We start from the raw sequence: 27,205 nt of genomic DNA, 5'->3' as shown, positions 1-27,205 counted from the left end.
AAATAATTTTAGAGAAGCCACAGGAAAATGAGTAGGAAAGAGCCAGCATGCATCAGTAACTGCAAATATGAGGAGAGAAAGCTGGTGTCTGGAGAATCTGGGCAATGTGGAATGGGAAGCAGCTTGTCATACACAAGGGACCTCGGTCTGTGTATTCACTAAGGTAGCCTGAATCAGTCACTCATATTTGATTGGAGTAGCCTGTACTTGGTGCCTTATTTGAATTCTTTATCTTCTGAGATTTTCGGAAGTTCCTCACTTCTCAGTTGTACCCAAGAATGTATCCTAATGATTCTCAGTTAGCTTGCGTTCCACTCAAAACTTATTGTGATCTTCAGTATATAAATATGGTAAGTGTAGTAACAATTTCTCATTAATTTATGCAAGCCCAATCTGTTGTCATATGAAGAACAATTGCTACTTCAAGCCCTTTCTTTTGTCTCTAAGTAGCAACTATTCTTTCTTTTCGGAGATGAGTTGTTGCTGCAGAGTTAGGAACATAAAAATGGCTTCTTCATGTCATCTGCAAATGGCATGCAAAGTGGATATTAGTGATTGATGATAGGATGGAAGAGGCTCCATTTGTGTTACGAATTATCAAATAGTGAAACATCTGTAGTTTGCTTTCATTATTAGATTATGATAGCATTACACAATATACATTCACCCTCAAAATGTCCATGCTTTCAGGTTGACCAAAAAGATTTAATTAATGAATCTCAAAGATCACGAACTGTGTTCCAGCTCCCACCACTCTTCACCAGGACATGGCATGTGCACAAAGCTAAGACAGCATCTAACTAGTCCTGTCTAGAGGGCAGGGGTCCTCCTGGCAAGAGACAGATCTAATCTCTCTATTGCTCATAAACCAAATGACATAGGAATAATCATCCTCCATGTTGCCAGTCACTTCTGTGCTCTTTTACTTAAAATCTGTTTGTGAAATGCGCTAGGAAACTTAGATGTAATAAAGGAAGTCTGTTCCCTTGTGTGCTTTGCCATTTATTTCAGAGGAAAAGAGCAAGGGGGAAAGAAGAGGAGGGCAATTGGCAACTTGTTTCTGTTGAAATCCCTTAATTTAAAGATGTTACCCAGCAAGCTCTATAACAAAGACCTTTTCCCATATCAGTTTCTCTCATTGGAACTGTGCTGTGTTTTTTATTTTCTAGACTATAAATAGCTATAAATTTTATAAATACTTTTCTAACTCCTTTGATGGTGAGTTTGCAAATACAGTGGCAGTTCTCTGTGCACACAAATAGATTTATGTGCTGTATAGGGGTAAGAGCAGCTTTCCAGGCTGCTTTGAGCCAAGTGTTGAATCTCACGGTTTCTGTCAAAATACCACAGATTATAAATTTGAACTTGAGTAGTGGGGAAAAATAGATGCAGCTGTGGTGACACTATAGGAGTTTTGAAGAAGCTGAGTGTAATCCAAGAACTGCCTGCTGCAAACCATGGGATGAATTGCCCTGCTGGCCTTTGATAGGAAATTTATTCATCCAGGATGCCAGGGAAGCAAAATGCCAGTAGCATGTATCAGGTGGTGGGATCGAGCAGGGATTTGACAAGAACATCATGCTATGCCTGAGCCAAGAGCTTGTTTGGCAAACCTAGTGGTACAAAGGCAGAGCTGGGAAAGACAGAAGATCACTTGGAGGCACCAGCCAGCACAGCTCCACAAGGATAAGTTGTGCTGGGAAAAGCATGAGCCTGGCTTTGAGGTGGTGACTGTCCTCAAAGGAGGACCAGGGGACAGCAGTGACTGCCACTTGCTCTGACTTCAGCAAGGCTTGTGACAGCCTCCCTCAGTAACCATCTGGGTGAGCATGGGCAGGAGAAGGGGATGGCTGTAGGAGCTCTGCTGTGTGCTCAGCAGGACAGATTCCAGCTCTGGGGATGCTGCTGGTGGTAGCATCTCTAGTGTGACTCAGGGCACTGATGGGGCTGATGCTGGTGATGGTCTGGAGTGAGGGCTTGAGTGGTGGTGGAAGATCACCTTCTGCATGGCTGTGGGTGTCCCTTCCCATCTGTGGAAGGCAGGACAGCTGATGGGAGTGTCTCTTGCCAGGTGGGGAAGGCAGCAGCTTGATGGAAGGAAGGTCCTTCTCTCCCCAGTCCTTCAGGCCTCAGTGCTCAAGAGATGGCACCTCTTTATGAGGGGCAGTGGGAAAGAAGGGGCCATGCAACCCTTGGCAGTCAACAAAATAGCTCTTTTCTAGGTCTCCCTTGGGACTGGAAGGCAAATGGCAATCTAAGGAATGATCTGCTGCTAGTTTGGTCCTTTCCTGTGTTGTGAATGTGAGTGTAAGCTGGGCATTTGCCTTTACCCCAGATACATGCCTTTGTACCAGGCAGGCCTGCCTCCAACCAGCCCTCCAGATGGGAACTGGTAGTGTTTGGACTATGGAACAAACAGATTAGCAAATTGGTCATAAACCAGTTTTCCCAATTTTGAGTAACTTTCATCATGAAAATGCTCCTATGATGTTAGACTAAACACTTGTGTGTGCTTTGTTGTCATAGATTGCATTTGTGTCTCTTCATTGTTTGCATCTGTGAAAGGCAGCATTTAATCTACAGGGAAGAGGAAAGGTCAGTACTTGTGTGATGACTCCCTAAAACACAGTAAAAAATTTGGGAGTAAGATTACTACTGGTGGCATATGTGACCATAGGGATTTCTGACTGATGTATGAAGTACTAGTTCTCTTTCAAATCAACCAACTAATTCAAAGTCCCATGCTGGAACTTCATGTGTCATTGCCTATAAATGGGAAATAAAACTTTAGGAAAGTTATAATCATCTCAAATATTGCTAGTGCCTTAGCAGTAAAAGAGCTTCTGTTCTCTAGTAGTTTTGGTCCTTCAAGCCAGTTGGTGTATCTGTTATCTTTTTTCTTTGGTTTGCAATCTCAGGTTGTTCTCAGTCTGATTCTAACTTTCTTGGTGGGGCCACATTTTATTACTCTTTTTTAATTCTTGATATATTCTTCATTTGTCCTTTGCATTTAATCCCTCCACAGTCCTGTCTTTTTTTTTTTTTCCTTTTTTCTTCCTTTTTCTTATTTTTTCTTTTTTTTTTTCCCCTGTTTTCCATATTGCATAAGTGGATATCAGGACAAAAATGTGATGGATTACAAAGGTAATATTTCATCATGTGTGAGAGTCTCCCTTTACTGACAGAGGTGATTAGTTGCCTGTGAATACAGTAAATACATGATTTACTTACACTGAAACCACTTAAAGTCAGCCATAGGAACAACGAAAGGGAAACAGGGAGGGGCCTGACAGCTGTGGCAGAAGGTTTATGCCAGAGTAGGTTGAGCTGCAGGAATTCTTTTGGCACCACTCTGTCAGGTTTAGGAAGATGACTTGCTTTAGAAACGTGAGGTCCACTTGGACGAGTTTACTGTGTTTAGATAATTTTAATTCTCAAGAGGAGTTAGTGAATTTTTTCATTGTAACTGTAGTTAATAATGTAGTATTTCGAAGGTTCAGGGGAATCATTATCTGCCCATAACAGTGTGAGATTTGCTTGGTTCAGAAGAATTCTGTAAGATAAAGTTGATTCATGAGTCACCTACTTTACTGCTTAAATAAGAAAATTAAATTTTTTACCCCTGAACTAGGGAGGGGTGCTCTTGCCCAGATTTTTATTTTTGTTTTGTTTTTGTCCTGAATGGATGAAGCAGTTATTCTCCAAATCACAGATTTCCGAGTAGTAGCATGCACACCTTTGCCTGAACCGTTTTCCTTTCCCTGAGCAGCATGTTGTTCTCTTCCTGAATGCACCATACCCTTGTTCCCTGAAGCTCCCATTCTGCTTGCTCTGGTGGAGATATTGCACATTACTAAGTTGCATGTTCTCACGGCCTCAGTGCAATTTAGTGTGTGCGATACTTTCACATGAGTGCATGCACACGGGTATGGCTGTGGCTTAAAGTTACTGCAGCTTTCAGTTTTGGTGGGGCCTGATTACGTTGTGACATGGTCTTAAGCTCGGATCGGTGTTTTGAGTGATGCCTTGAAACATGTGTCAGTGGAAGTTTGTTCAGTAACGCCGGGAAGATGAGGACTGTTTGTTTTCAATTTGAGAAGGGTTATCATTATTTGCTTCATTTTCTTCATTTGCCGTGGACACCTCAAATTTGATCAGATGTTTCGCTGTTTATAAAAAAGTTACTTAAAATATTACGTATTTCTAAAGAGGAAATTGTTATCCTTAGCCGAAATTGGCTGGAAAGTCAAAAGGAAGATTTGATGTGAAAAAAACCTATAGTGTCTTGATGAATGAAATAGGTTCTTAATGAAATTTCAACTTTTATTTATCAACATCTAAAGAGATCTGTAAAGAGCTAGCATGTAAACAAACAAACAAACAAAAATCTCAGCTGTTTAAACATCTAATTGGTTTGCTGTGGATTCCTGGCAATGATTATGGAGAAAATGAGACAATGATACAATTCCCACAGAAAACAATAATCTTCCAGCATGTTAAGCTAATGCTTAGAAAAAGCAAAATGTGTGATCTTGTTTGTTTTACTGCAACATTAATTTCTTTCAGAATAATTTTTCAAAGAAAACTGTTAACTGATTGTGTTTTGACAGAATTTTTGCATGCAGTGAATGTTCTTTAGTAGCAGGAGTTACTTTTTGCTGAAATGTTATGTCACAGGAATGCATTTAATAAGACCTTAGTGAAAGTTTTCAAGCTTTACTTAAGGTGTATGTTATGAGATGGGAATAGAATTGAACAATTGTCTTAGTGACTCTGTCTTTCTTAATCCTGAAGCCAATGGCATCCTGGCTTGTATCAGCAGCAGTGTGGCCAGTGTGAGCAGGGCACCTGTACTCAGCACTGGTGAGGTCACACCTTGGGTGCTGTGTCCAGTTCTGGGCCCCTCAATATAAGAAGGACATTGAGGTGCTGGAGCAAGTCCAGAGAAGGGCAATGAAGCTGGTGAGGGGTCTGAGCACGAGTCCTGTGAGGGGCAGCTGAGGGTGTTTAGCCTGGAGAAAAGGGGTCTTGGGGGAACCTTGTCACTCTCTACAGCTCCTGAAAGGAGGCTGCAGCCAGGTGGGGGTTGGCCTCTTCTCCCAGGCATGAGAGGAAACAGCCTCAAGTGGCACCAGGGCAGACTCAAGTTGGACATCAGGAAGAATTGCGTCACAGAAAGTGTTGTCAAGCATTGGAGTGGACTGTCCAGGGAGGTGGTGAAATCTCCATTCCTAGAAGTATTGAAGAAACAATCAGACGTGCCATTTAGTGCTGTGGTTTAGTTTACAGGGTCGTGTTGGGTCAAAAGTTGGACTTGATGATGTTGAAGATCTTTTCCAACCTAAATGATTGTATGATTGTCTAATGAAGTAATTGCCTAGTCTAAAATTGGGAATAACAGACACTTATTTTTTGTTTTTCCTTACACTGAAGAAAGGAAAGCTTCAGTTGAGTTATTGGATAAAGAGTAGAATGGGGTCTGTAAATCTATAAGAGTTGCTACGTTGTTTCAGTACCTATGCTGAACCAAACTGAAAATAACCATAACCTGATTATTTTAGTGGGGTAGATAGTACTATTTTTAAGCTGTCTATTTTAGTAGCAATAAACATGTGACTTGCTCACACCATTTTTTTAGTCTTAAATATTCTCATATTTGCAAAAAGAACCACCCTAGGATTTGCCTTTATCCATATTTCATTTTATATAGATAATACTTCTTAAACACAAAAGCTGTCTGTGTATCGCTTTATGTACACATTTGAATCAGTTATTCAAAGAATATTTCAAAGAAAAATGGATCTTGAAAGAAAATTTCAGAAAATAATTTATTTGCTCATACTTAATCTTTAATCCAAAATTTATATGAAACTATGAAAAAATGTTTATTATTACACATACGTAATTTTGGTGAAGCATGTCACAGTCTGTAAATTTAATCTGAATTTTACAGTTTACTGCCCTTAACTCACAAGATTATCTTAGTGCATAACCTGATGCTGAAGCACACAGTTCTGTTTTCTCTGCCCTGCAGGCTGGGATCAAACACATTGAGAGGCTACTGAGGACTCCTGGCTTTATGAGGGACAGTGCTGATATTTTGCCATTGGCTTCTTTCATATTGCAGATGGCATGTTTTGTATGTTCTAACAGTAGTTTGTCCTAGTGCATATTTCTAGTGTGTAATTCTCTGGCTGTCCAGTGTTTTTTTTAAGACTGAAAATATCTGTAAACATGCAGAGGATGTGGGTTAGTGCATGTATGAGTGGGAGCACATTTAAACACATAAGCAGATTTCCCTGCAATTTTTAATGTAACTACACTGCATCTTAGGTACAAGTCCCTTAATTATGTGTTGCACTTAGGCTTGTATTTACACACTACTTTTCTTTACTATAGCAACTTTTAAAAAGTTACCTATAGCTCAAAACCCAGTATTTGAATGAATGATTAATTGGTAATGACATAAACTGTACCAGTAAAGAGAGTGATGCTTAAGTTACATCTGGAATTTGGATCAGCCATAAGTTTTTCTCTTTGCTTCTAAGGCAGGCTAACTGGAACGGATGGAAAGAAAAAGGTTGCTGAAAGACTTAATTAAATATATAGGAAAAAGATATTACATCAGGTATTTCTAAGAATAGAAGTATAGTGTTAGAATTGTTTTTAGTATAATGTTGCAGGTTCTGTGTTTGCACATCTGGTAATTCTTTATGTGTGTTTTGATGTTGTAGTATGTGTTATTATAATCTTGGTTAGATTTCTGCTGTCTAAAATACAGATCTGTTGTAGTGTAAGAAGACAGGATGAAGTCTGATATAAAACTTCAGGATTTCCTGATATTTCAAAGATTTAACATTGCAGCTTTTCACTCTTTCAAGTTATAAGGTCAATCCATTGTTTATTGTCTCCACCAACATAAGAAATGAGAATACTCCCTTCTTTATGCTTGTGTTTCATAATTTTATAATGAATAATCTGAACAGCCTAGGAGCTCCTAAATATAAGACTGCAATGGATCTTAAGCAGTAATGACTCAAGACAGCTGTTGCTCTCATTCATGAACTTTTCAAGCTAAAATGGCAATCCTAAAGAATTTACATCCTTACAAGTGGTGTGGGGAGCAATAAATATTAATGCCAGTGCATGCTAATAACTAAGACTGAAGGGAAGAGAGTGCATATCTGAACAGCAAAATATTAAAGGCCATGGAAATGAGAAACTATCCTCTTAAAAACTGAAGTTTTTGCTATGAAATGAAAGGATCATAAACTTCAGTAGATAGAAATAGGCATAAAGCACCTAGAAATAGGTGCTGACTTGGATTCATTTACTCAAAGCTCCATAAAATGCTATTAAACTAAATATAATTTTTCACATGCGACAGGAGCAACAACCACAAGGCTCAGGTTGTTGCAGGGGGGAGGTAAATTGATGCTGTTTTCCTTATTGCTGTGAAGGTAAGTAGAGGGAATCACTTTGTGAAACCTTTCTTATGGGTGAGCTTTCTTATGGAAAGTAGAAGCTCTCAGAAATTACAGTGACTGTAGAATAGCTTCTAGAACAAAACAGATTAAATGAGCAATAGCAAATTGTTGGGAATGACTGATAAGTCACTACAGAAATCTCAGGGGAAAAATTTAAAAAAATTCTTCCAGGAAACCCAGGAAGTACAAACTTGTAAGCTGGATGGGTATTGGTACTGTATTCCTGGGCTTAGTAGGAACCAGCACCTGGTGAATATGATTTAGTTGAAAAGAATCAGTGGAGTTTTCACAGAAGAAAAGTTCTGCCTTATTCCTCATGTTTTTTGAAGTGTGGGCAAGCAAGACCCTTAATAAGTTCATCTGTGTGCTATATTCTATCAAAATTTAATAAAGGCTTTTACAGTATTGCTTTCCTGAGACTTTCAAGGATAAGGAGTATTGTCTTTATACAGGAAGAGGGTAGGTTTAAATTAGATATAAGGAAGAAATTCTTTACTATGACATTGGTGGGACACTGGGACAGGTTTCCCAGAGAAGTTGTGGGTACAGCAGGATTGTGGACAAACTCAGAAGACAGTGGTGTCTGGGAAGTAAAATGACTGATGAAATGTAGTGTAAATGAAAGTGATGCATGTGGGGGAGAACCAGTCCTAACTTTACACATAAACTGATTACTGCTGTGCTGACTCTCATCACTTGGGAGCTATATTTTCTGGTACACAGGCTAGCTCAGTGCTTGGTAATACTTAAAAAACATGTGCCAGGCATATCAAATGTTAAGATTTGTTACCACAGACCTAGAAAACAGAAACACAGAATAGTACTCCCATTGTATGAAACTATGATTTTCCTGTACCCTGGGTTACTGTGTGCCATTCTGGTTCCTGCATCTCCAAAAGCCTGGAGTGCAACAAGACTGGTTAGAGAAATGAAGGCATGCATCAGTTTCTCTGTGAGGAATGGCCGAAGGACTCTTAAGCCTAGATAAATGGATGTTACACAATTGAAGTTTGTACAATCAGAACCAGTGTAAAAAGGATGACTGAGCTGGACTGTCTATGGTCCCTTCTAGGATAAAATATTTGCATCACCAAAAAGTGACCAGGGACTTCCAAAAAATGCATTGGTTTATGAAGCAGGCAGAAGAGCATGGGAAAGATCTTGCAAAAGAACACTGGGGTTGCAGCAACTTGTAGGGTTGAATAGGAGGACTAAGAAGGTACATTAATTGAAGATTAATTATTAATAATTGATTAATTATTAACCTGCGTGAGGTTCATAATATACCCTGAGGTGGAAGTAGAGGTTGGAAGAATGCTCAGGGGGGGATTGTTCAAGAGGTTTGTCTATTTCTTTTGTTCCCTTAACATCTGCTTCTAAACTCTGCTGGAGATGAGAAGCTGGCTAGACAGATCTTTGGTCTGAACAAGTTTGCCTTTTTATATGTTATGTTCTGAGATGAATTTTAAGACCAGTGCAGTGTTGCACTTAGTAAAAATTGTCTGCTCATGATAAAAATCTGGGACTGTTAGAAATAGGTGATTCAGAAATAACTGGTCCTTTCAAATGTGCTTCTCAGAAGAGTAATTGTAAGCTTACAATTACAGGTCAAAGTAGTAATTAAAAAATTAATACAAATACAAAGGCATTTTAAAGAAATAGTCAGATACTGAATTTCTGACAGGTTAATTGTTATTTTTCACAGCATGTAGACATTTCTCTGTTAGGGAAGAAAGTCTGTGTACCACTGTGTACTTCAGACTGGTTGCCACATTTTAATGGTGTTTTGATAAAGTCATTGGAGCCTTGTCCTGCCTTGGGAGGTGTATGCAATATTTGCATCAGTTATACCATCTGGAGGAACCATGCTTTGATAGAAGACTGTATCACTTTATCTGATTAGTGTCATTACTAGCCTGCATGTGTTGGAGCTGTTTTGTTTAGTTGTATCATTCATGAGGAGGAATTAATTTCAGCAGCAAAACTGTTGAAATCTTGTCATGGAGTCATCTCTGAAAGTAATTTGCGTATTTTTATTGCTCCTGAGATGATCTTACTCTGTCAAGAAATGCTTCCTGCCGCTTCAGCTTTATTCGTAGCTGGAATCTGTCTTAGAGCACTTAGTTTACTTTCATGTTAAATTTGAAACTGAAATATGAAGAGGGTCACTTTTTATCCCTTAAAGAAGAGAACCCTTAAACAGAGTCAAAGAGCAGCTTAAGAGGTTTTTTTCAAAAGGACTTCTTGAAGTCATTTCATTCTTCAGTGTTCACCTGGTGATCACTTGAAATTTGGGGGATCATTGGAGAAGAATACTTTGGTCTTTTCAAAGACAATAGCTGTCACTGGCAATTTGTCTTTTGCAACAGCTCTTGGTGGTGTGTGAAGAAAGAAAGTTCTTCACACACCACAGAGAGTTCTTTGGTTTTGAAGTTGTGGTGACAGTGAGTGTTAACTTCAGCTGGGGTAAGGCAGCACTGATATGTTCTTGCTCTCCAGCCATAAGTGCACTGTTCTTTCCTGGTGGGCATGCAGCTATTTAGGTCACTGCTTATGAGTTGGCTGGGGAGTGGAGACCTGAGCTATTTTGTTAAAACTAACCCATCATGTAACCATTGTCATGAATTCACTGTAAAAATGAAAAAGCTGATTTCATTGTAGAAAGTGTCATGGCTCGTAATGAAGACTGCTGGCAGGTAGAGGAAGGTTCATCTAGGACAGAAGTGAATCTTTGGAACAGGGGAATGGAAGGGCTCTTTTCCTGGGACACCTCTGAGCTAACCTGTTCTGAAGATAAATTGTGAAACCATGCTGTGAAGTTTTGAATACATTTCTCTTATACTTTGAACTCTCTTTTAAAATGTGATGGCCATATTCCCAAGAGAAACTGAATAGCTGAGGTCTCTTAAAGCATCATTTTGAATTAGACAGTTCTCTGTACAGAGAGGTTTGCAACAAAGATGTAATACAATCCTTTTAGTGTCTACTGAGAGAATATAGAAAAACACCAAACATCAGTGGTATGAGGAAGAGTTGATGACAAAAGAGTGAAATTTTCTTATTCTAACAGTGTCTTTGGCTGAGGGTGTTCCCGTTACCAAGCTTGAATTTTTATTGGATTATAAACTGTTGTATGGATTGTAAAGGGTTTTGTAAGGAATTTAGAGCAACACTATTTCTTGCAAACTTTTCCAAAGATGAATACCACTTTTTTGTAGTTTTTACTCTCATGCCCATTCACAAACCAGGGTTCATATGCCTGCTCATAGAAATTTAGTATAATAACCAGAAAATCCCTCTTCTGAGTTTATGATATGCTTTCTCTAATCTTTCTGGTAACTCAAATTCTCATTATTTCAGCCCATATGCTCTTCTTTCCTCCAGTGTTCTGGGAGCAGAGAGATCTAGAAAATCAAATTAACTCCAAGGTCAAAAAATCCATGATCTGAGCTGAAGGGCTCTTTTCAGCTGTGGTTGCTGCAGCATTAGGTTGAAATTTTTGAAATCTCATTGTGTCAGTAACAGTGAGCAGACTTTACCTGCAGTCTCTGTGAAGTGCACCTGAATTCAGGTGGACATACATTTGATATAAACTACAGTAGTTATAAAAAGGATGCTCTAGACTTTTTATGGCCAGTCTGTAAAAGAGAAGAAAAAAATCCACGAAACCCTGAAAAGGTGGCCCTTTCCCTTGTGGAGTCTACAAGCAAATTCACTACCTTAGGGACAGAACTTAGTAGAAGGAACTTTTACCCAAAAATTAAAAAAGTAGGTCAGCTGTGCAGAAGCATTTCACAGAAGTTTCTTCATTTTTAATCTGAATAATATGTAGCATGACCCATGTCCTCTGATTTTTATTTATTTTAATTTTGCATGCTTTTCAAAGCTCACTAAAATCGAATATGTATGTCTGAGTATGCCTTGTGCCAAATTGGCATGAAGTGCTCATAAATTACACATTTGCAGATGACAGCTCTTGCAGGTAAAGTGGTTCATCCAGATACATTGCCAAAGTGAGACGTGAGCAGCAATTGGATTTTTTGATTTCTGAATCATTCAATTACTCTTGTATATAAAAAGAAGCCGTATGTGTGCCAGTAATGTATTAAGAGATGAAGCTTACTTACTGTCATAATTATATCAGGAAGGGTCTGCATTTTACAGATGTTAATAAATTCATGTGGCACTGGCACACCCACATTATCTTTAAGGTCTGGTATCTCAGGTGCAGAGTAGCTGAAGCAAACTGCTGATAAGATTCTAGTTAGTGTTTTCAGAATTGTTTTTTTGCTGCCTTAACCATGAAGCAAAATCGATATGAATTTCCAGACTTTAAGATACAATTTTTAGTTTTTGTGACAGTTACCAGAAAGTAACAAATGTGAGTTATCAGAGAGATGAAGGTTCTCATGGTCCACACCTGCCGCAAAGTAGTATCCCCTGTGCCTTTGTTACGTTTTATGACTTCAGTTGAGGCAGACACAAACCAGGGGAAGGGAGAGGAAGAGAATGAGAGTAGGTGCAGCCTCCTCTCTCCTCGTGCTTGATCACTGACACTTCTCAACTTCCAGCACTGTGAGGTGGCTTCTCCTCTCAGTGTGTTAGGTGTGTGTTAAAAGCACAGAGCCAGCGAGATGCTGCACTGTTCTGCATTCTATCAGAGGTATGCACTGTTTGGCCTTAGAAACATGTTATGTGTTAGCTTGCAGAATGACATCAGACCAGGACTACCTGTTAGTCCCAGATTAGTTTTTCTGTTTTTCTACCAGTGCCAAGTCCTTGAGCTGAGACTAAGAAAGCAACTCGTTTCTAGACATGTTTTTTTCCTCCTGGGTGGCTGTCTCTCTTTTGGTTACCATAATAGCACTGTCTTACCTTCTTCTGTAGTCTCTCTGGGAAAATCTAAAATGACTGCTTGTAGGTGGTTATTTTAATTTCAGCTGAAGTTGATACTTCACATACTTTTCTCAAGCTAGACACTTGTCTCATCTCTTGTATACTGAAATGTAGTTTTGGTGCATACATATAGAAAATGTTAAGTCCTTGTTAATTTTACTACAGTACAGAAAATTTCTTTTTGGAAAAATAAGGAAATACTCAAGGACTGTTATAAAAATTTTTGACAACTGTGATGTGTTTGTGCCACAGTTCTGTTGGATATGAAAAAGATTTGCTTGAAGATTACTGCACAGGTTCTTCTTAGAAAGATATTTATGCTCCTTTGATATCCTCAGAAAGAGTAGACATGAGTTAGATGTCACAAAAATGTAGAAAATTAAGACTTTTGCGTAGCTAAAGTATGAAAGTATCTTGAATTTTTAATGCAAATTCACATTTAACATTGTTACTGTGGCCTTGGATCTTGGGATTTTCTTGCCTCCTTTCTAAATTTTTTTTTTTTATGTCTGAACCTTCATTTCTTATAACTCAAGTACAAGTGAGTTTGTAACACTTCAAAATGTGTAGATTTTATATATTTTGGTCTGACCTTCCATTTTAAAATTCTAAAAGTTCATCTAAATGTTCATCGTTTTTTTACTGATGCCACCACATATTTGTAAATGTTCTCTGCCTTTCTTTTTGTACCATGTAATTATTGCCTATCAAAGATTAGACTTGTTATTTCAGGTCATTCTTTAAAGGTTGCTTTATTTCTTTATTTTTTCTTTCCCTCTTTTGGAGGGGAAGATGGCTGACAACAGTTGTTTCTGGTTAGTCTGTTAAGAGAATCTCACATTTTGAACAGTAGTGTTGATGTGTGAGGTTTATTATGCACTCATAGCTTCCAGTGAATGAATTTTAAATAAGATTATTTTGATTCTGAAGTCATGTAGAAATCTAAAAGTGAGCCCTTAGGTAGGAAACAATGGCAAAAATATGCACACTGCCTACAGAAATAAAAATGAGGATAGTGGCCAAAGAAGCAAAAACTCCAAGTCGAAACTCCTGTTTTGGACTTCTTCTTGGTAGCTCAGAAAAGATTCTACCTAGTAATTTAATATCACAAAATCACAGGTTTCTTTGCTACAAGGCTTTATGGACTCAATGGAAGAAGGAAACTGTGCTGTTACAGACTTTAGATCCAGAAAGGGCAGTTTTTCTATGCTCTTCAAAGATTGCTGTTGTATGGCTTCCTGTCCTCTTTGCCCTGCTGCCAGAGCTCCAAAACTGCCAAGACACAATCACTGTGAGTTATGGGAATTAACATGAATGGGAAATTAACATCAGGAGACTTCACATTTATCTTTCCTAAGAGGGTGCATGGGCCACCACTTGTGCAATGATGGAACTGTTAGGACTCTTCTGAGCTGTGGGACTTGGTTTCTTGGATTCAAGCTGAAATAGTGATTTCAGGAAACTTGGCTTCTCAAATATGGGTGAAAAACTGACATAATACAATAATGAGATTTAGCAGTTTGAGATTATGGTTTTTTGTGACTGTAGATCTAAGGCATGGATTTCCAGTTCAGTTATGGGATATCCCACATGTGTACCTGCCCTAGTGCTGTAAAAATGCCACAGCACTTAGCTCCTGTTCACTGTCTCATAAAGCTATGGTCATGCTTGAGAGAGGGGAACTTTGGATTCAGTCCTGTTTCAGCAGGATTGAATTAGGTTCCCAGATTTACCATTTGGTTTTTAATAATGTAGCCTAATAAGCAACCTAAAAGCTGGGGGGATCCAGTGAAAAAGGGCAGGTACAGAAATGTAAGCAGATAAAGAAAATGAATGAACACCTAGAAGTGGAAAAGAGGAAAGCAAAAGTACTTTGTATGTAGAAGGGTACCGCTTCTCATAGAAAACAGGTTATTTTTGATAGAGAGTGTGGTCTGATAATTGAGCAGTTTCTTTCAAGGCATCTATCCCTGGAACCCATTTTTTTGTGTCTAAATGCTTTTAATTGCATACGTGGTGAATATTTATTCTTCTCAGAGGGAGCAGATGTACAAAGGGTTCAGTGTTACATTTTGAGATGTGTTATTTGTGACACTGATGGCTTTTCAGTTATTCAAAGCAACCTGTGTGTGTGTCTTCGTAGTTCTTGGAATCCTCTTACTAATAAAAATTAACAGAGTTTCTTTGGTCGTTTTAGAGGTGTGTTTGATGCTTCCCTCAAAATGGCTGGGTTCTATGGACTCTACACTTGGCTGACTCACACTATATTTGGGATTAACATAGTCTTCATACCATCTGGTAAGGATTTGAGCAATTATATTCATAACTAATATTATGTAAGTATTTATTGCACAAAATCGGAAATATTAAGTATTGCTGACAACCTTAGGTCTGATCTTGGAGAATTTGGCTGTGCAAAGGGTGGAGAGAAGGCCCTGATTGCTGTCTTACCCTGAGCCTTGCCTTCTTCTGTTTTCACAACACATTCCCTGCCAGCGATATTACCTCTTCTTTCTGTTTCATTTGCTAGAGCCAATTCCTTCTCCCTTGTATTCACTCCAAGTATTTTCAGGTTTAAACTTTATTCGACCTGTCTTGGCTTCTGTTTCTTTCACAGTTGACAGGTGCTGATTTTTCAAGATGCCTAAATGCAGGAAGATGTGGTATCATGGAAATGCATGATAAAGGAATGCTTCTTATTCTCAGTAGCGTTGTCTGACTGTATTACCAGCCTCTGGTTTTCTTTTATTATTTAATCCTAGTTTTGGAAATGGCTGGACAGTTTCTCAAAGAAAATCCTTCTCCCCTGTTCCTCTTTGCCTTTCTTTCTCTAAAAAGAATGATAATAATAGTAAATGCAAAATGTTTGTGTACAAGGAGGCATAAGGGAAAGCTATGAAGCAACAAACCCCAGTATAATGGGAAATGGCTGTATTGTAAAGTGCAACTGTCTTAAAGACATTGATTGTCACTATAACTACTTAGAAAGTAATCAGTCTTACTTTTTTCAACTACATGTGAAATCTTAAAGGTTTTTGCTTTCTGGTTAATGAGACTCCACTTAGTTGTGCTTTGTATTATAATACAGGAGGTGCATTAAATTGTAGTGGCAGCAGATCTGTATTGCTTTAGATTACAACATGTCTTTGTTATAAGCAGAAGGGTGTGCAGCTGTGTGCACACATTTGCATACAGAAATATATGTCATAAATCTCATGTTTTCCTGCTTTCTCACTATTATGGATGCCTGCAGGAGATGCAGTAAGTTAGAGTGAGACTTAGGTTCATTTGCTTTTTTACACAGTAAGAAATGTACATGATTGGTACAACTTCAAGTTTTTCTAAACTGATGCCTCTTAACTCCTTATGACTGTCAGTTGCTGAAGCTCTTCTGTATGGGGAATGTTCCTAAACCACAGCCGTAAAACACCAAGAGCCTCATGTGGCACTTCTTCAATGCTTTATTTATAGCACTTGATGGAAGGGGGACTTACTGGTGTGGCAAAAGTGTCAGAATGTAACTGTAAATATATTTGTGAAATATGTTTCTCTGATCTTTTTTTCACTTCTCCTTCTGTGTGCTCTAGCATTAGCAGCAATCCTTGGAGCAGTGCCATTTCTGGGGACATACTGGGCAGCAGTCCCTGCAGTCCTAGATTTGTGGCTTGTGCAAGGACAGGGATGCAAAGCCCTTCTGCTCTTGGTTTTTCACCTCTTGCCAACCTATTTTGTAGATACAGCAATTTATTCAGATATATCAGGGTAAGTACATTGAACAGTTTTTAAAATTAGCATTGTAAAAATGATTGACAGTCACTGATGCCTTTAATTAAACTCATTTTTCTGAAGCATGCAAAACAGTATCTTCAAGCTCAGGAATAACCTCATAGTAAGCAGTTTTACTGGCCTAAGTGCTTTCATTTTCCCAGGCCACTTTTCTATGACCTTTGACACTTCAGAGGTCTTGAACTCAACATCAGCAAAATGAACTGTTTCAGTTGGGTTGTTAGAATTAGTTTATGTTTTCTGTTTATCTAATTACTGAGTAAAGGTGTGTAGCATTTTCTTTTTATCTCCTAATGCCAGATAATGCTGCAGAGCAGATAAAACCATGAGCTATTTTGGGACCAAAAAAAAAAATAGAGTTAATGTAGAATAAAGTGGTTCACTTCTGTGTTGTTAGAAATTAGAATTTTTGTTTGCTAAATATAATTACACTGAACAGAGGATACCTAATGATAATATGCCAAATATTAATACTAATTTTCATAGACTGTGGCTGTAGTTATTTTGCATTAATTAAACCTAACAGGTGAAGTATAATCAAATTACATTTTTTTCCCAACAATAAATCATGGATAAGTTTAAGGTTAGTAGCTATTTAAATAGCCAATAATTCTTCTGCTTCCTAGAATACATTTTTTTTGGACTGTAGAGGATACAAACTCTGTTTACTGTCCAGAAAATATATGGGAGAGGAATAGATTTTCTGACAGTGGAGGAAAATTGTTCTTCCCAATAAATTGAACAGTGAGCATCATGATGTCTTGCAGATTAGATTAAACCTATTTGAAATAGCTATAATTAGGTTATGCAGGGTTTTCCAAATGGATTACCTTTGTACTGTAGTCCTATTTGATTATGTCATATATTGTTTAATTTAGAAAACTAGGCAAAAGAATGTCTAAACTGATGCAAATGCTGGGAAAAAATTAAAGTTTTTAAAGGATTAGAAATTAATAATGTCTATTGTTGGAGAAACATAAAACTTCAGGCCACGTTTGTCTCCTCAGGAGAGCAGGCTGGTCCTGCCAGTAGGTTAAGTTTGATCTGGATGAGACATGATTGAGGTGTGTCAGATTTAATAGGTCATGTTTCATGGCCTTGTTTTGCACACGGTTGTGTTGAAGGTAAAGACTTAAAATTTGGGACTTGAGTAGAAATCAGGACCATGGTAGAAACCTCAGGAGCTGCTGGAGCTCTGAATTGATTAGCTGGCATTTTCTATGTATTACACTCAGAATTTAGAGGAACTTCCTGGGAACTGTGTGCCAAGTTTCAGCTGTAGTTTTTCTTCTACAATTTCATATTGCCATCATTATTTAGGTATAAAGAATGAAGAATGATGAGCAGGTTTTGTGTAAATGCTGTTGGTAGGATTCACATTTTGCAGCTGAACACAGGTGCAAAATGTGAATCTGAGATACAGAGGATAAAAATGGCATGGTTTACTGGCTGCCATAAGAGCTCTTATCAAAAAGCTCTTCTGGTCCCAACTTTCCAGTAAATATTAATGTGCTCATTAAAATCCAGTTTTGTTTTTCATCTGAAAATGTTAAAAGCTAATGATAGCAAACACTAATTCTGAGAGGTTTTTTTATAACAAAATGAGAAGACATGGCTATTTCTTTAAAGACTGTATGCTAACTGTTCTTTAAAAGATGCACTGCAAGTTGCTATCATCAGCTAACTTGAATGGCTTTGCTCAGGGGTCCTCATATTGACCTGTTGCTAATTGTGTTAAAATAAACTTCAACAGTTCTTGACCATAAAGCATGAACAATCTGTGTAACCAACCATCTTTCCACTCTCAAAATGGAAGTGTGTTTGCCATTTAGTCCTTCAGACATTGTTCAGCAGATGTCTGTAAAGTAACTATTCCACTGTGGATCTTACCAGCATTCCAGGCTACAGCAGTGTTTGATCTGTCATGCGAATACAGCCCAGAACCTTTGTGCAGTCATTCAGACACCAGTTTATAGTGTAAATCTGAGTAGCTATAGCTAGATGGGTCGTTTCCTAAGCTTAATAAAACTTCAGTATTAATTCACATTTCTTAATTAATAATGCTGTGTTTGTTGTTCTTAATTGAATTTTATTGTTCTTGTGGCAGAGGGGGTCACCCTTACCTGACAGGCCTTGCAGTAGCTGGTGGAGCATATTACCTGGGACTGGAAGGGGCCATCATAGGACCAATTCTCCTTTGTATACTTGTGGTTGCTTCCAATATATATAGTGCCATGTTGGTGAGTCCAACGAATTCTGTGCCCACTCCATCACAGGCAGCGTGGCCATTACAGATTTACCGGTGAGCTGGAAATGCCTTACTTGTATGAATTATTTTCACACACATCAGTGTACCTGTTCACAGGTGTAGGGAATGTGTGTCTTGGATTTATATAGTAGTGTGCACTCACATCTGTGTGAGTATTGTAGTATTTGAAGAGGATTCAGCTGTCCCATATTCTAGAAATAAAAAGTATTTTTATTTCTAAGTAAAGAACTCACTGGAACATGTATATGGGAAGTGTTTGTTTAATGTCTCTCAGCCTCTTACAGAAGGCTCATTTAGAAAATTTGCTGATAATACCTTTATGTCCTCTAATTTATATGTTGCTGTTGTGCTAGGAAATGATTGAACATAATTTTTAAACTCTTATTATGAATATCTAAGAGTTCATTGCCCTTAAAAAGGGGCCTGCCCCAAATTACTTCCTTTTTATGTCCTAATGTACAATGCCGCAAAATATAAACCTTCCTAGATTTTAAAAAATGTGATACCATTATATGCCATTTTTCCATTAAAAGTATTGTCCTTAGTAATGTCATTATTGAAGTTACATTTCTGTATTCTATAATTCTGTATCTTTAAACTGTACAGTTAGGAATGGGATAATAATAATAATAATAATACAGTTAGGAATAAACTCATAATTGAATAACTACTTCGAATTGTAAATCACATTGTGGCAATATTAACAACAGTAGCTATTTTAATGTTTCTACTGTCTTGTTAAACTATGTAGGTTAGCTCATTATACATGTATCTTGAAGAGGATTCTCTGCTTGTCAGACATAATTCTTTGCCTTATTCACATGAATAGGGCTGTCTCCTTTCATCTGTGTAATTAAGGAGAAAAACTGCTAATTGGACCTGTCTGTAGTCTCTGGCTTGTAAAAGTTACATTCCAGTTGCCATGTATGAAACAGATAGAGCTTCCAAGTACACAAAAAAAAAAATCCTCATGTGTGTTTGGTTCTCCTTTATTTTATCAGAAACAATTGTTTGGAATCACTGGGCAGATTTGTGTCTTACTTTTCACTTTTGTTTTCCTCCCTCCATCTCCCAGGTCGCCTAGAGAGAGCCCCGAGGAGGTGAAAATGTCTGCAGAGTGAGGGAGGTGCTGGGCTGTACCTCTGCAACATGAGGGAATCGCTGTCTTCTGTCTTGGGTTCACAACCGCCACGGATGGCCTTCTGTCCCTTCCCAGCTGTGCCTGGGGGCAGCTCACAGGGAAGCATAGACTGGGTTTTAGGAGAAAGCACTAGAACATCTGCTGGCCTTACATTATTGTGCACTTTGCCTCTTCCAGAGAGAATGTCTACTTCCCATGGCTTTGCATACCAACACTCAGTCAGCTGCCTTGTTGAAGACTTTGAAGACCTCTGTCTTATCAAAAGAATAGTTAAGAGGACAGGTACAACCACTGGAGTCGTTATCTTATCTGCTGAAATTACTAACTTGGCTTTTATTTATTGGATTATTTGTCTTATTAAACTGTAGTAGCTTTAAAGAAAGCTGTAATTCCAAAATATTTATTTTTAGGCAATCTGGTGGCAAAAGAAGGGCAAACCACTCATTGTGAAATGAAAGTATAATATAATAGTTTGCTTCTCCTCAAGGTGTTTCTTTATAAGCTTCAACCATCATCTGTAACTCATAATAACACTTAAATATTATTCACTTACACGCACTGAAATTTAATGTTGTTGGAGACTGGTATTTTAAAAATCTTCCTGATATTTATAGAAATGCAAACTGTTAAATGTGAGTTTTCCTCTTACTGACATAGGAAGACTTGTTTAAATAGTTTAAATCTTGCCCCCATTTTCAGCAAAATCTGATAATATTTTGCTGTTTATCCACCCTCCCAGTGGAGTCATCTTGTCAACTAAATTTAATCAAAGGTCTTAGGTGTTTTCAGACAGTAGTAATGTAGAATGGTCACATCTCCTTCCAGTAACTGGAAGAAGTTTCATGGGGATTGTTTAATGTTGGTTTTCAAATGCTGTGGCTGAGTTCCATTCACTTTTTAAACAAATTTTACTACCAGAAAAAACGGGGAGAGAGCATGGATTTTGGTTTAGCTCATTTGGGGCTTTTTAACCCTGTAAGCTTCTGGCCACATATCTTGCTGAGATACAGGATATATCTTAATATATTAAGGTGCATCTTATTAATAAGCAAAGATCCTGAATATGTAATTTTGCTTAAAATGCAGCTTTGGTGACATTTAAGGCCTTTTGTATTGATTGTCAAAGCATTTTGACACAATGGATCTTTATAAGTGGATCCTTTTTGTAAATGAGAAGTATGGTTTTGGTAAATATTTCATACTTGCACAGCTTTTCCACGAATCCAGTGAGGCCCTAGTACAAAGTAGCAGATGCACTTGCTTAACCAAAGAACCACCATTCAGTTTCCAGTAACTCAAATTGATTTCAGAATTTGATTGATAATGAGTTGCACAAAATATAGGCATGCCTTGTATTTATTTATTGTTGACAGTAATTCAATGCTTGAAACAAAGGGATCTTATCCAGGGATAAGGATATCTAAGATATGTGCACAAACAGCTTGCAGATGTTTTACTTGAGTTCTGGGAGTGCTGACAGATTTGGAAGGTTCTTTCTATGATATTGTATGTATTTTTACATTGTTTTGAAAAATACATTGCCATGGAAGGTGATTGGAAAGTACTCTGGTACTGAGAAAAGAAGAAAGTCCTGCTGTAGGTTTGTAATAAATAGGCTGCCTAATAAGACACAAATACTCTGCTCCTCAGATTTTCAAAATAAGCTGCTGCAATTTTACTGATAAAATTGTATGTTTTAAATGAGAGGGGTTAAGTATGCTGTTTGTGCACACTTGCAGGTATGTGCTTGAGGGACAGACTTGGGCTTAATTCAGTAGGGTGACTCAGGTTTATCAAAACATGGAAACATACCATTTAATATTTTAAATTCTGAAAGATCTACACATCATTAACTGAATAAGAAGAATGTGTTGCTTGAATCAAGTATCTGTTTCATCTCCTTGGTTTTGTGGCTCGTGAAAAAGCTTAAGTGAAAGACATTTTTATAATCGTTGGTGGCTAGGGTGGAGGATGTGGGGAAACCTTAGGCTTTACTAAAATACTCCTGCAACTTTCTAACCAGGTGGAATGAGACCACCGTGATATTTAGGCAACTTCTTTATTGTATTACTTTTTTTTTAGTTCACAGTTTTGCACTGAATTGTTGTGTTTTTGTTGTAGCTTCTTGTAGACAGTATTTAAAGCACCTCTTTTCTCACTGGTCAAAACATGTTTATTGTCCACATTTGCTATCCCATTTTCTGAGACAAACTTTCATACGCCTGTGGTACTCGACTTGGTCATTTTAAAGAGTCATTAAAATGCATTATTTTCTTTGGTTTTAAGTTTTCTTCTTCCCCTTCAACCAATTGCCTTAGATCAAAGAAGGGTCTCTGCTGTGAAGATTAAACCATGACTGAGACGCCATTAACTTCAGTAATGCAAACGAGTAAAATCACCTGGGAAGACACAGTGCTGTTTTGAAATGTTCCTTTTCCATCATGGAATCCTTTTATATAGAGAACTCACATCTGATGGAATGTTTTTTAGTTTGTCCTCCTTTGAAATGAGGCTTCATTTTTATGCTTTCTGTCCCAAATTCAGCTCAGACTTGCCATGAAGAACCATCCATAGTACAGGTAGTAAATGTAGTCAGTAAATGTAGCTTCAGGAGCTCATGCTGTCTGCTGTACTTGATTGAGGAACCAACTGTATGGTTCAGTAATGGTGCAGTAACATATACTACCAAAAAGAAAAGAAAAATAAGGAACAAAACTTCCAATAACACCTTCTTGGAATAGGAAATAATCACTGATTTTCACCATGTTTAGAAAAAAAAAGAAAAAAACAAAAACACAAAAACCCCCAAAACCACAAAATACCACCTTATGAAAGAGCATACTTTGATTATTTGGGTTTCATGTTTAGCAAGTGTCTAATTACCAGCAGAAAGAGAAGACCTTGTCACTGGGTATTTAGCAATCTGTATTATTTTCTGAGCAGACTCAGCCTTTGTAAGAATGGTTTAGTATAGATCAGTCTTGAAAATAATCAAACTGGTCATTTTGACATCTGGTCTTTGAAAAGTGCCAGTTCATGATTATATTGCCTCATCTGCAAAAACAACCAGCAGTTCAGTGGGATAAGATTTTAGTACATGGATTGTAGCTTTCAAAAAAACCAGCTCCAAGATCCCTGCTCCAAGATCCCACAACAACAACAACCACCCACCCAACAAAAAAAGCCCCGCACTCTCTGCAGTGTGGTTTTCTTAGGAGAGGCCATCTTTTCTTCTTGCTTGTAGGCAAGACGTTGATGGTCTTTAGCTTTACTGTAAACAGTCATTCCAGGAGCAGGTACTTACTGAAGTGTATTTAGTACATTTAGTGTTCAATAATTTAGAGTTCAGAAGGGAATGCTCATAGTAATGCAAGACAATGTGGTCTTAAGGTATTGTGAAATTCAACTGTGGTGGTTTTTATCATTCTCCTTGGGGAATTGCAATGAAGTGTAGTGCCAAAGGGCTGGTGCTGTTTCTGGCACTCAAGTCTGAGTTAGCCTTTCCTTCCTGTACCTTGGCTGAGCACTGCTGTAGCAGAGCTGGCCCAGGTGACTGTGTCATGTTAGCTTCAGGTCACTGTACATACTGGCTTAATTGGATCCATCAAGGAACAGACTGCAATGGGCAAGAACCTGGCACACATTCATTTTGCCAGCCTTGCTACAATATGGTGGCTTTCAGCACAGGTGCACCATGACCAATTGGGAGCAGAGATGACTTATTTTGAAAGGCTGCTTAAAAAGAAACTGTTTAACATTATAATAATACATATGATGCACATTTTTCAGAAGTTAAGTTGATACCCACATGATATTTCCATGCAGAGTGCTCTGTGTGTGTGCAGGTACATTTGGGCTTGTCTGATTTCAAGCTCTGTGAGGCTTCTCTTAAAGACACAGGGGAGGAGGATATACTGGATGTGTATTTTGTCAGAGATTATTGGAATAGGAAATCCATAATCTGTTTAGTTAAAATAAGATTGTTCAGGGAAAGTTGGATGCTGTCTCCAGTATTTTCCATTTGTGGATATAGGCATAACTTTTGAAATAGGTGTATGGCTGCAATGTTCAACATTGTTTTTCAGAAAGCCTGAATAAACAAAACTGGATGAAATTGTTCTCCAGTAAAAGCAGCGGCTGAGTTGCTATGCTGCTAATCCTTAGTACTAGGAATACTGCAGTGTAGCCTTTCCTATGGACCTGATACTGAGGATGGAAAAATACCATTTTTCTACTGAGATTCCATAGCTTTGCATCATTGGTAGTGGGTGTTTCCACAGCTGCCTTTATTCAAACATTGTGTTTATATTATATTGACTTTAATTTGTCACTGTGGATGGTGCCACCTTAATGGATGCTACCTCTGGAAATGGCTGTGATTTCCTTTAAGGGTACTGAAGGGTGCTGGGGTTGGAGGTAGCATTCATTAGGTTTAATAGCAGAAGTAGCATTCTTCTAGAGATGCAGTTGCTTACCTTGAAGTTTGCAATTTTGCAAGAGAAAATTGATTTGCCAGATAATCTTTACTGAGTGTCAGCTGACATGTCTTAAATCCATGGATGCATCATCTTTATAAACTCTGTATTGATTTGTATTTCAAAGGGTTTCTTCTTAGTTCCTACACTTATTTCCTACACTTTTTGCTGAAGCCACCTTCAACAATTTCATTATTATTTCTATTTGTACAAAACTAGAATCTCTCAAAACTCTTAACAAAATTAGGGAGACTTGATCTTTGACCTGGTACTGTCTATCTGTCAGTTTTACTAAGGTACTTTAATGCTGTATGGTAAAATTTTCCAAAATTTCTTTTAAGTGATAAAATTGGAAATAAGAAAAAAACCAATGTGCGAAATTGATGTTTTGAAAGAAACAATGCCAAAAGTCATAAACATATTCAGGCATTCTGCATTGGGTTTGAAAATGTATATATTGATACGCAGTGTTATATAAATATTGAGAGTCTCTGTCCTATTCAGACTTTAACTGAAATTTTGTCCTAATTTTTTTAAGATACCTGAGAACAAAATAGTGCCTGTACATAATGAAAACAAGCAACATTTTCTACAATTCATGTTTACTTGATACAGATTGAGGAAGAGCCAAGCAAATCCTGGCAGGGAGACTACCACTGTTTTATTGTAGTTCATGTAAAGTAGGGAAAAGCTGCTAGTAATGCATTGCTGAGAGATTGCTGTTTCTGGAAGTATTTGCACACATACTCTAAAAAACTGCCAAAATAATTAGGTAATGAACTAAATCTTCAGTTCCCCAAACTCTTAAACTCATCCACACCCCCTCTGGTATCTTGTTTAGAGACTGGTTTAGTACATGAGAGTATTGCTTCCATCCCCCTTTGGGAATTGATTCCAGAACCTGAAGGCGTGCTTTCAATGTCCATACTGAAATAGTATGTCCAATTCAGGAAAGAAGTGCTAATTGGAAATAAATGCATCCTTGATCTGCTCTGCATATGGATGGACTTGGACAAATATAATTCATGTTGCATTAAATTAAAGGTTAAATTTTTAATATAAATACTATTTGGTGACACCAAAGCCAGGTTTGGGTGAGATGCAGGGCAGATTTGCTTGCAGCAGAGTGAAATCTGCAAGCTGATAAAGCAGATTGAGTGCTCTAGCATCTATCTATCTATCTATATATAAATATATATATGAAGAATTTTTAGAATGATGTTTTTAAAGCAAAAAATTGATTTCTTCTCCTAGCCTCACTTCTTGCCCACTAGAGTGTCATAGACAGCGATCCAATGAGAACCTAAAGAAATGTTTCATGGTATTCGTGTAGATTAAATGTAAGAGACATCACAAAGCCAAAAAGTAGCCACTCTACAAAAGTTCATTAGGCTTAAGAACTGACATCTGGGCCATAAGGTTGGAAAAACAAAATCCCAGTGTTTACTACTCTAACTGCCAGTCTCAGCCTAAACCAGAATCTTTCTCAAGTATCAATAAAAACTACTTTTGTGTTCTTCATAACCTACTGTCTGTGTAGATCAGTGTTTTCAGCTTGTCATCTGTCATCATGAGTATACTCAGTAAGCATTCAATTTGTTCAGATTGTTTCCTTTAAAAACCAATTTTCTGTGCTTTAGTGATGGTTGGATGGTTGGAAACCAACTTTTAATATCAGCAGTTAGGTTCTTACCTATATATATATATATATTTATATATTTATGTATGCTAGCTAACATTTGATGTTTTGGTTAAAAGATGTGGGAGGGTTGGAGTTTTTTTCCCCTTGGGAAATGTCACCAAACCAAATCCAAAGAAACTTTTGACATCCTATCCTAAGACTGGCTACACCCTACTGAAACCTAGCAGCAGATGTTTTGCATTACAGAGCACAGGTTGTTCTAAAGTGTGTGTTCCTACCAGGCCCCATGGGGATTTGGAGCAATAACTTCTATTGTCTGTTGATGCAAATTTTGTCTGTATGTGTGATACATCTTCAGAATGGAGCTGTGTTCAAAAGAGATGTTATCAGTAATTTGGTTTGATAGAGTACCTGGTTGTGCATGTATAATACTGACAATATAACCCCTTTGTCCATCTGTGGCCCAATGAAATGTGTAAGTTAAGGTTGAGAACTACTTGTGTAGACTGCAGAGGTATTTAAACTAAATAATTTTGATTGTATGCACCAGTTCTCATCCTAATAAAAATGGGTTTTGTAGCAGGTCTAAGAAGCTTTTAACTTGATATTGTATTCACACTGCAGTCCTTTGTAAGCACAGAATGGTTAATATATTTTGAAATAAAATGCCATTAACATAAAGAGAATTGAGTTTGATTTGAATGATGGGCTCCTTGGAATCAGCCCCAAAGGCAGCAGTTAATCTGGTGAAATAACAGGTGTGCTGGAGGCAAAGCAGGATCTGCAGCCCCTGTGTGTAACTGATGTCACTGAGAGAAGCCATACTTCACTTTTCCTTACATTTTCTGTGGGAAAGGGAAGGACACAGCCTCCAGGGTAGCTGTGGCTCAGCTGGCACCTGGCAGCTTGCTGCACTGCCTGCAGTACCACAGCCACATGTCCAGACCCCACAAAAGCTCCCATTCAGCACCTGTCAGTAATTCAAGTGGCTTCCATTATGGCCTGCTCTCTGAACTGGAAATGGTTGTTTAGTGCCTAAGTGGAGTTTTAGATCATTCTAAAATCCTGCATGATCCTCCCTGCATGACTGCTCACCTTTAAAAATGAGATATGGCTGATGGTTGCAGTTTCCACCCCTCTCGCAGTTCTGTGAGCAGTTGCCTTAAAGTATTTCCTACAGGAGAGTCAGTATTAGCTGGTACCTCCTTAGTTCTCTGAAGGGGTAAAACTTGTTTAATGCATGTACAAAAAGAGGGGTTTAACAATTGACTCTAGTAACATAATTATGATTTAATTTTTTATATTTAATTGAGGCAAGTTGTCCAAGATTCTCAGAATTCCTTTTAAGTTAGAACCAAACCAAATGCACCTGTAATCAGGAACGCCAAAGAACATTACTTCTGTGAGAACTCCCTAGCTCTTGTATGGTTTTTCTTAGTCATTTTATTGTGCACATAATGGTGTTTTTATTAAAGAAAATAAGGAGTTCTGTTCAACACCCATCTCAGA

At 37.9% G+C, this 27,205-nt stretch overlaps 1 protein-coding gene across 1 annotated transcript in view; it reads left to right on the top strand.

Annotated features, from left to right (window-relative positions):
- Positions 1 to 26,382, top strand: part of TMEM245 (transmembrane protein 245) — a 79,388-nt gene extending 53,006 nt beyond the window's left edge. The window contains exons 16-19 of the mRNA XM_066545339.1: positions 14,581 to 14,681; positions 15,971 to 16,145; positions 18,277 to 18,471; positions 19,514 to 26,382. Of these exons, the coding sequence (XP_066401436.1) occupies positions 14,581 to 14,681; positions 15,971 to 16,145; positions 18,277 to 18,471; positions 19,514 to 19,559 (517 nt within the window). The 3' untranslated portion in view covers positions 19,560 to 26,382. The remainder of the gene's footprint in view (positions 1 to 14,580; positions 14,682 to 15,970; positions 16,146 to 18,276; positions 18,472 to 19,513) is intronic.
- The last annotated feature ends 823 nt before the right edge of the window (positions 26,383 to 27,205 follow it).

Source organism: Molothrus aeneus, chromosome 1 (assembly GCF_037042795.1).
Source record: "Molothrus aeneus isolate 106 chromosome 1, BPBGC_Maene_1.0, whole genome shotgun sequence".
Classification (NCBI taxonomy): Eukaryota; Metazoa; Chordata; class Aves; order Passeriformes; family Icteridae; genus Molothrus; species Molothrus aeneus.
This window is presented reverse-complemented; position numbering and strand designations above follow the sequence as displayed.